Source organism: Ursus americanus, chromosome 19 (genome assembly GCF_024610735.1).
Source record: "Ursus americanus isolate L20-20 chromosome 19, mUrsAme1.1.p, whole genome shotgun sequence".
NCBI classification, from domain to species: domain Eukaryota; kingdom Metazoa; phylum Chordata; class Mammalia; order Carnivora; family Ursidae; genus Ursus; species Ursus americanus.
In genome coordinates, this window is record NC_142145.1 from 48470584 (window position 1) to 48479831 (window position 9248).

General features: G+C 41.4%; 1 protein-coding gene across 1 annotated transcript; it reads left to right on the forward strand.

Annotated features, from left to right (window-relative positions):
- Nucleotides 1-361: 361 nt before the first annotated feature.
- Nucleotides 362-880, forward strand: CETN1 (centrin 1). The gene has a single exon (XM_045781799.1). The coding sequence runs from the start codon at nucleotides 362-364 to the stop codon at nucleotides 878-880; it is 519 nt and encodes a 172-aa protein (XP_045637755.1).
- Nucleotides 881-9248: the final 8368 nt, after the last annotated feature.

The window sequence follows — 9248 nt, forward strand, 5'->3', positions numbered from 1 at the left end:
AGGAGAGAAGAACTTCCAAATAACCCTACAAACCTGGTCCTCTGGATACTGGCAAATGGTCTGGATAGAAGAGCAAGAGGCAACGCATTATGGGAGACAACTGTGGCTACAGTCACTTCTTGCCAGCCCACATTTCAGCTCGTGGAAACTGGGTGATAATCAAAGGAACTGTGGAATATAACGTCAATAAGATGCCGCAGACATGGCGGGCTTAGTGAGCCAGGTCTCACGGGAGAGCACACGGGAAAGCTTTGGGAATGAATGCGGAGAGGCCCCGCGCCTGCGCTCCAGGTGGGGTCACCCCTGCGCAAGCGCAGTAACTGCGGTGGCACCGTTAAAGGTTAACAACCGCCAAAGGAAGATGGCTTCCAGCTTTAAGAAGTCAAATGTGGCCTCTACCAGCCAGAAAAGAAAGGTGGGCCCTAAGCCTGAGCTCACTGAAGATCAGAAGCAAGAGGTTCGCGAAGCATTTGACCTCTTCGATGCCGATGGAAGTGGGACCATTGATGTTAAGGAGCTGAAGGTGGCCATGAGAGCGCTGGGCTTTGAACCCAGGAAGGAAGAGATGAAGAAGATGATCGCCGAAGTGGACAAGGAAGGTACAGGGAAAATCAGCTTCAATGACTTTTTGGCCGTAATGACTCAGAAGATGGCCGAGAAAGACACCAAAGAAGAAATCCTGAAGGCTTTCAGGCTCTTTGATGACGATGAAACTGGGAAGATCTCTTTCAAAAACCTAAAGCGCGTGGCCAACGAGTTAGGGGAAAACCTCACCGACGAGGAGCTGCAGGAAATGATAGACGAAGCTGATCGGGATGGAGATGGCGAAGTGAACGAGGAAGAATTTCTTCGGATCATGAAAAAGACCAACTTGTATTAAAGTCGCTTTCTTCCGCAAGCATGTGTAGAGAAGTCAAGTGGCTTGCTGGATTTCCTCCTTCCATTTTGTGAAACCTTGAGTTAGAGGACAGCACTATCCTCTTACCCCCAATTTGTTTAGATACTTCTATTTCCAAATCTCTGGCACAATTACAGAATTTTAAAGATGATTTTAATGTGAGTTTTTGTTTTTAATTCTCAAAAGCAGACCTGGAGTACTTTAGGTTGAATAAAGAGCCCCGATGCTTCAGTCCCCTCGCTACCTTCTGTCCTGCTTTGGTGGACAACCATGGAACTGAAGGAAGGTAGGCTGGCTTCTTGGGACAAAGAGCCATGCGATTCCCTCGTCACTTCTTTAGTGGTCTTATGTTATCTTGCTTCACATATTATTGCTTAAACTCAAGTCGTTCTTTTAGCACAATGAGGTGGAATTGGCCAGTGGGTCATCCTAGCCATTACTTTTAATTTAACTGAATATTGGTTTGAAGGAGAGCAATGCAACCACTTACCAGGCTCAGGAAAGGTGCTGTTCTGAAGTATAAGTTTGCAGTTGGGTGGTGATAAATTATGCAGTTTTGTCTATTCTCTGACTCCATCACATACAAATGATTCTTCTTTTGTGTATAAATTATCTACTGTATATTATCCAGGGCCAGATGTATACCTAGGCTACAAAGTAAAATTTAATTTAATATTGGCCCAAGTAAAGCATAATTTGCATAAGAGATTAAGCTAACTAATGATTTTGAGTAAATATCTTACATATGTAAGATCTTCATTTAGGAAATTGTAAAAAATACAATTTATTTTAACCTACTTATCTGTCCTTGGAAAGATCAGCTAGCATTTTAGTTACACTGTATTATAACCTTCATTTTATTACTGCTTTATTACAAGCCAGTATCTACATGCTAATTCTTAGAACATCTTAGTACTTGATACTTGATTTCCCCCCTCTGGTATATAGTTGATGCCAGAGCGTTTAGCATGTAAATGGTTCTCTATTTTATAATCCCAGGACACTATTTCACTGTGGTTTGTGTATGTGTTAATACTACTGGTTCTCTGTTCAAAATTAAGCCTTTCTTATTTTGAAATAAGAAAGCTACCCTTTGGAATACCTATAAATCTGAAATTAGAAAAAATTTAAATAATTGGGGGAAGATAATATAATCTATCTGTCAAGATGGAGGCCTAGACGAATGTTTTGATAATAGGCAACAAAACTATTAAACAGGCAAGATATTTTGGTCACAACTAAACCTAAATTAAATCTTCATACAAAGTCCCATTAAGATAAATGCTGAAATTCTGGAAAAATTTTTCACTTGCTTTGCCAGCAATTTTACCCTTCAGAGGGTGGTGGATCTAATCAGGGAAACTACTACTCTGGGCTTAATTCTCATTAGCAGGGACTAATTTGTCAAAGCAGTAGTACTAGCTGAAGTGATGGGTATGTGGGCATTTGCTGTGAGAAAGAATTTTGCTGAGGTGGCTGGCACAGGGCAGGGGAACTCACCCAGGCTGCAAATGCTAACAGTTCAGGTTCAGGGTCTGAGTGTGGATTCAGGTGCAGTTGTAGGGGATGCAGGTGCAACGTGGGCCAGCATCAGTCTGAAGGGCCTGATCTGAGGGCAAGGGGAGGAGTATGGCATTCTGGGAAGCAAGACTTCCTGGCATCCTGTTGACCAGAATCTTGGCCCAAGGATCTACATATGGATCAAGGTAGAAATACCAGAAACAAAGAAAGTTGGCAGAAACTAAGAAAAAGGGTCGGAGCCTCAGCCAACTGGACTAGGTTCAATCTTGGCTCCTGTCCCAGCAGAGGATAGAAGTGAAAACCAGGAACCTGGGTTGAAGCCTAGCAGTCGGGCTGCCCAAATGCCCTGGGGTCAACTGTGGAGACTGTAGCCCAGTATGGAAAGGGTTGCCCTGAGGGCACAATCCATCCCACACAAGGAAAGCGAGCTCCAGAATATTTCTGAATCCCATTTACTGCTAAGGAAGAATTTCACAATGAACTATTAGTCTTGCTTCTCAGTTGGCTCATACTTGAGAGGATGGAGGGGAAGGGGGAAAGGGGGATGATAAGAGCAGGCCCAAATTGACATTTGAATTTGAAATTTCAGAGAAGTTAATCATATATGTCTGGCTGGGTCTTAGTCTTTACACAGGGACTGGTCTTTACAAAAGTAAAACACAAGAAATTGAAAGAAAACTTACAGATACCTTTTTGCAGATGAGGAAACACAGCTGTAAAGTTTGGGAAGAACTAAAAAAGCAATTTCCACTGGGCTGTTACAAATGGCCCCAATAACGAAGCAGGAAGCAGACCAAAGAAACCCATGTGAACTGTGTAGAGACCTCACTGATAAGCCCTTGCTTTCTAATGACAGATGTAACATGAAAAGCAGAGCTTAGAGCCAAGGATGAAAATATGACTGTATTAAGGCTGTAATAATATCAAGAAAGTGGGGCGCCTGGGTGGCTCAGTTGGTTAAGCATCTGAGTCTTGATTTCAGCTCAGGTCATGATCTCTGGGTCCTGGGATCAAGTACCGCATCGGGCTCCCTGCTCAGCGGGGAGTCTGCTTGAGGATTCTCTCTCCCTCTGCCTCTGCCCCTCCCCACCCTCTAAAATAAATAAATAATTCTTTAAAAAACATATCAAGAAAGTGAACGCCCCAAATAAGCAGAGAACAGTAAAAGGTTTTGTTTTTGTTTTTTCCCTTAAAGACATCTTAGTTATGTTTAAGAAGATATCAGAAGGAATAATTTCAACTCTTTAGATTATTGCAGGTTGGTTTTCATGGGAAGTAGACTGTGAGTCTGTGGTTTATGTGCAGGAAGTTCAAGTGTGTTCTCCAGATCACGTGTGTAGAGGAAGGAAGAAACCAGGACTGGGCAGAGGGAGAAGTTGGGCTGTGACGCAGTCACAACAAAGGACTTAGCTGTTCCCACAAGGAGTTCTGGAGTGAGGATGACCCTGCACAGCTGTCTCAAATTGGGACAAGGAAGTTGGGCCTTTAAAACTTTTCACTGATCGACAGTCACTTTTCCCAGGAAAGTGGTATGACCTTGAACAAGGTAGTCCTCCTCGGCCAAGTGTAACCACTGGGAGGGAGAACTCAGTTGTAGTTACAAACTATTAGCTGTCGACACTCTCAGCACCTGGAGGGATGAGGACTTCAGTTCTGAAGTGCAAGGCCAGAGGGGAGAGGTAGGCAGTGCCCCACAGCTTCCACTGCAGTCTACCCTTTACACCACTGAGATGTACTAGCCTTGTGTAAGTTCTGGGAGAAGCAAATTCAAGAGTCAGATGGATCTCTTCCTGAGAGAATCTCACAAAGGGAAGATTAGAGGGACAAACTACAGCCCCTGCTGCAGAGCTGATCTCGAGGCTACAAACAGTACTGAGCTCCCTCCACTTTCCAATCTAGATTCCCTTCACCCTCAACACCTCTGTTGATGTAGGTAACTTACTGGGTGGAATGACCCAGATCCTCATTTTTGAGAAGTCTGGGCCCCTAGTCACCAGGCCCTGGTCAGGCTGTGTATCCCTTTACCCTCAAAAAATGAATGAAAGGACACCAAGTGTGTTACCTGGGTGCCAAACATCCTCTTTCCATATTCTTCCTGCAGCTTCACCTCCTCCTGCTGACCAGAATACCTTACTTATGGGTGGCGTTTCCTTTACTTGACCATTGCTCTATTTGCATGAGGAACCCACAATGAATGGGTGGCACACAGAAATTTAATAGCTTTGTTGCTGGGTCCACTAGTGGGAGCAGTCCCCCTCTTGAAGCCAAGATCTCTAAATACACATTAGGTTGTCGGGATGAGAAGCACAAATTAAAGAGCAAATGAATAGGAATTAAGGTGAGAACTACTTCTACCCTTAGTTTATTGGACCCATGGGTTCTGCTTAAGGGATATCACAGCATATAATGGGTTATTTATAGCATAAGCTGCATCCTGGAGGATGGTACTCCATCTTCACTGGTTATGATGTCCAAGCTGACCCCTCAAAGGCATCTACAGGCTTTCTTTTTATCAGCAGTAAAGCTTGCAGAAGCTTTCAACCACTAGATTCTGGACCACTAGATTCTGTGGCTATATGCCTACTCCTGCCCTGCTGGTCATCATCACTGGTCGCTACACCTCCTTTCCTGTGGAGTGGGTCCCTTGGTCCAGTGTAATATTATGTGGGATCCCATGTCAGTAGAATAAATACCCAGGTATGGTGTTGGCTGAAGCTCTGTAAGCAAAGGCAAGCTCATGACCAAAATATATGTCCGGTCCAATCGAGATGAGTCACTGGTCTTTCCAGAGTAGAAAGGATCCGATTAGACAACTTGACATTAAGAGGCCAATTGAGCTCCTTGAGAGCAGCGCGGGTCTGCACTTGTTAGCGGCTATGCTGTCGGGCTTGTGCATAGTTTCTATCTCTGCCACAGTGACTACTCCATTCATGTGCCGATTGTGCCAACACTTGGGCAGCCCAGACAGAGGCAGACTGATGTCAACTGACCAAATCATCCTGTCTTCTTGGCTGTTTGCTGTCTCTTCTATGATTGGCACTCTCAGATAGGTGAGTGATATTTAGCCCTGATGTTTCCTTTTCCAGGGCACTAAAAAATCAGTGAACTGGTTGGTCACCACTCCGTGAGTCCACATATATTCTAATCTCTTTCTGCACGAAGTGGAAGTGATTATTGGTTTAGTTGGATTAACATCTCCTACATTTGTTACTGTTTTCTATTCGTTGCCCCTGTTCATTCGTTCGTTTTCTTCCCTCCTTTTTCTGCCTTCTCTGGTTTTGAGAATTTCATGATTCCATTCTATCTTCTCTGATAGTGTATCAATTATACTCATTTTTTAAAAAATTTAGTGACTACCCTAGACTTTACAACATATTCTTTTTTTTTTAAAGGAAAGCTTTTTTTTAAATTTTTTTTAGATATTTATTTATTTATTTTATTTATTTATTTGACAGAGATAGAGACAGCCAGTGAGAGAGGGAACACAAGCAGGGGGAGTGGGAGAGGAAGAAGCAGGCTCATAACGGAGGAGCCTGATGTGGGACTCGATCCCAGAATGCCGGGATCACGCCCTGAGCTGAAGGCAGACGCTTAACCACTGTGCCACCCAGGCGCCCCTACAATATATTCTTATGAAAAATTCAAGACCATTTTCAAATAATGCTGTACTGCTTCACAGATAGTGCAAATACTTTATTCACAACTCATCCTTCTCTTCCCTGTTATCCTTAGCATTGCACTTATCTCTACACTACAGTCACTCAATACATTGTTGCTATTGTTATTTTGAAAAAAGCTATTATCTATCAGATCAATTAACATAAGAAAAATAAAATATTTTATTTATCATTATTTATTCTTTCTCTCTCTTTTCTTTATGTAGATCTGAGTTTTTTACCTAAATCATTTTCCTTTTCTCTTGAAGAACTTCTTTCTTACAAGACAGGTATATTGGTGACAGGTCTGCTAATTCCTTCAATTTTTGCTTGTCTGAGAGAGTCTTTATTTCTTCTCTACTTTTGAAGGATGGTTTCACTGAATCCAGAAATCTCGGTTAGTGTTTTTTTAAACACTTTAAATATTTCACTCCACTTGCTCGCATGCTTTCTGAAGAGAAGTCAGTGTAAATCTTATCCTTATTTCTCTACATGTAAGATGTTTACCACCCCTCTGGCTTCTTTCAGGAATTTTTCTTTGTCTTTGATTTTCTGCAGTTTTAATGTGGTAATTACATGCAGATTTTTTATGTTGTCTGGGCTTCTTGAATCTGTGATTTGTATCTGTCATTAATTTTGGAAAATTCTCAGCCATTATTACTTTCAATACTTCTTCTTTTCCTTTCTTTTTTTTAAAGGATTTTATTTATTTTTTTGAGAGAGAGAGAGCGCGGGAGGGAGCATGAGCTGGGGGAAGGGCAGAGGGAGAGAGAGGGATAAGCAGACTCCCCACTGAGCTGGGAGCCTGATGCAATGCAGGGCTCAATGCAGGACTCAATGTGGAACTTGATCCCAGGACCCTGGGATCATGACCTGAGCCAAAGGCAGACACTTAACCAACTGAGACACCCAGGTGCCCCTCCTTTCTCTCTTTTCTCCTGGCATTCCCCTTATATGTATGTTATACCTTTTGTAATTGTCCCACAGTTCTTACAAATTCTGTTCTATCTTTTTAATTCTTTTTTCTCTTTGTTTTTCAGTTTTGGAAGTTTCTATTGACATATCTTCAAGCTTACTCATTCTTTCCTTGGCTACATCCAGTCTGTTAATGCACCCAGGAAAGGCATTTTTCATTTCTGTTCCAGTGTTTCTGATTTCTAATTTCTTTTCCATTCTTCCCTAGAGTTTCCATTTCTCTGACTACATACACATCATTCCTTTATAGCGCCCATTTTTTCCATTAGTGTCCTCAGCATGCCTATTATTTTAAATGATGATTAGATCCTCTTGGTTGTTGGTGATGATGAGTTTTTCTATAACACTGATGATTTTCTGTCTAGTTATTCTATCAATTGTTGAGAGAGGGATATTGATGTCTCCAATTTTAATTGTGGATTTGTCTGTTTCTCCTTTCAGTTCTATTAGTTTTTGCTTCACGTATTTTGCAGCTCTGTTGTTTGGGTAAGCAAACATGTGGGATTGCTATGACTTCTTGACAGAATGGCCCTTTTATTATTATATAATGTTTCTCTCAGTCCCTGGTAATTTTTTTTGCTCTGAAGTCTAAGTTATCTGATATAAATATGGCTTCCTTTCATTAATGTTTGCATGACGCATCCCTTTCCATCCTTTTACTTTTTAACTTGCCTATATCATTGCATTTGGATTGACTTTCTTGTGGATAGCATATATTTGGTCATGTTTTTAATTCATTCTGTCAATATCTGGCTTAATTGGTATATTTAGGTAATTTGTTTTTAATGTAAATATTGATAGATGAGGGCTTAATCTACTATTTTATTTTTCATGTTCTCTTTGCTTTTGTGTTTCTCTGTTTTCTTTTTCCTGCCTTCGTATTGGCTACATAAACATTTTTTTATCATTCCAGTTTGATTTATCTATAGTGTTTTCAAATATCTTTCTTTGCTGGGCTTTTGTAGCGGTTGCTGTAGGTGTGACATCGTACATCTATAGCTGATCACAGTGCACTGGTGTCATCATTTTACCAGTTCAGGTGAAGTATGGAAACCTTGCCTCTCTTCCCATCTCTTTATCCCATGTATAAACTAATTATCTTCTTCTCCTTCTCCTTCTTCTTTGAGAGAGAGGGTGCAAACGGAGTTGGGGGGAGAGGGAGAGAAAGAATCTTAAGCAGGCTCCCCGCCCAGCACGGAGCCCGATGTGGGCCTCTAATCTCACGACCCTGCGATCATAACCTGAGCCAAAATCAAGAGTCAGACACTTCACCAACTAAGCCATGCAGGAACACCTAAAATAATTGTCATAAATATTTTTCCTACATACATTTAGAATCGGATCAGTATTATAAGCTTTGCTTTATCTGTTAAATAACAGAAAACTCAAGAAGAGAAAAAAGCTTATTGTATTTACCATATTTTTGCTTACTATATTCTTTCTTTCTTCTGGATAGTCTATGGTTCCTTCTTTGTCTGAGAACCACCCTAGCCATTCTCTTGTGTACATCTGCTGCACAATTCTCGTACTTTTTTTGCCTCTAGGAATGACTTCATTTCTCCCTTCAATCCCAAAGAATGTCTTCACTGGGCATAGGAATCTGAGCTAACAGTTCTTTTCCTTTGGCACTTTAGTAAGTGTGCAATATGCTGTCAAAATAAGAACTAAATGAAAATAAAAATGAATGCACTCCCAGACTGCATTCATAAAAGTGTGATTCACCAAACAAGGAAGGAGACCCATTTTTATGACCTAAAGGACTATGCTCACTTCTGGGTATTACATTTTAAAAGGAATTGGAGAAATCAAGGCCTGTTGAGAACAGTGAGATAAGTAAGGTGAGGAGATACAAAACCGCATCTTAAGAGAAATGGTCTAAAAGAACTAAGGCTGTTTCTTCTGAAAAGAAAATACTCTCAAGGCATATGACCTCCAAAGTAACAGGACTTGTTCCATAAGGCTTCAAGGGTTTCAGGGAGAAGAAATGATAAGGGAAAGAGATTTCAACTTAGTGTCAGGGAGACTTCTTAACAACCGATCCTTCCCAAAGGTGGGCTGCACTACCTAAGAAATATGTTCCTGTAAATGTGCGGAGGCATGGGTGGGATGAACGTGTTACCAAGAGGCCACAGGTGTTTCAAGCTATTGAGGCTGTAATGCCGTAGCAGGCATCACCGTTTACATATGGATTCCTTGAA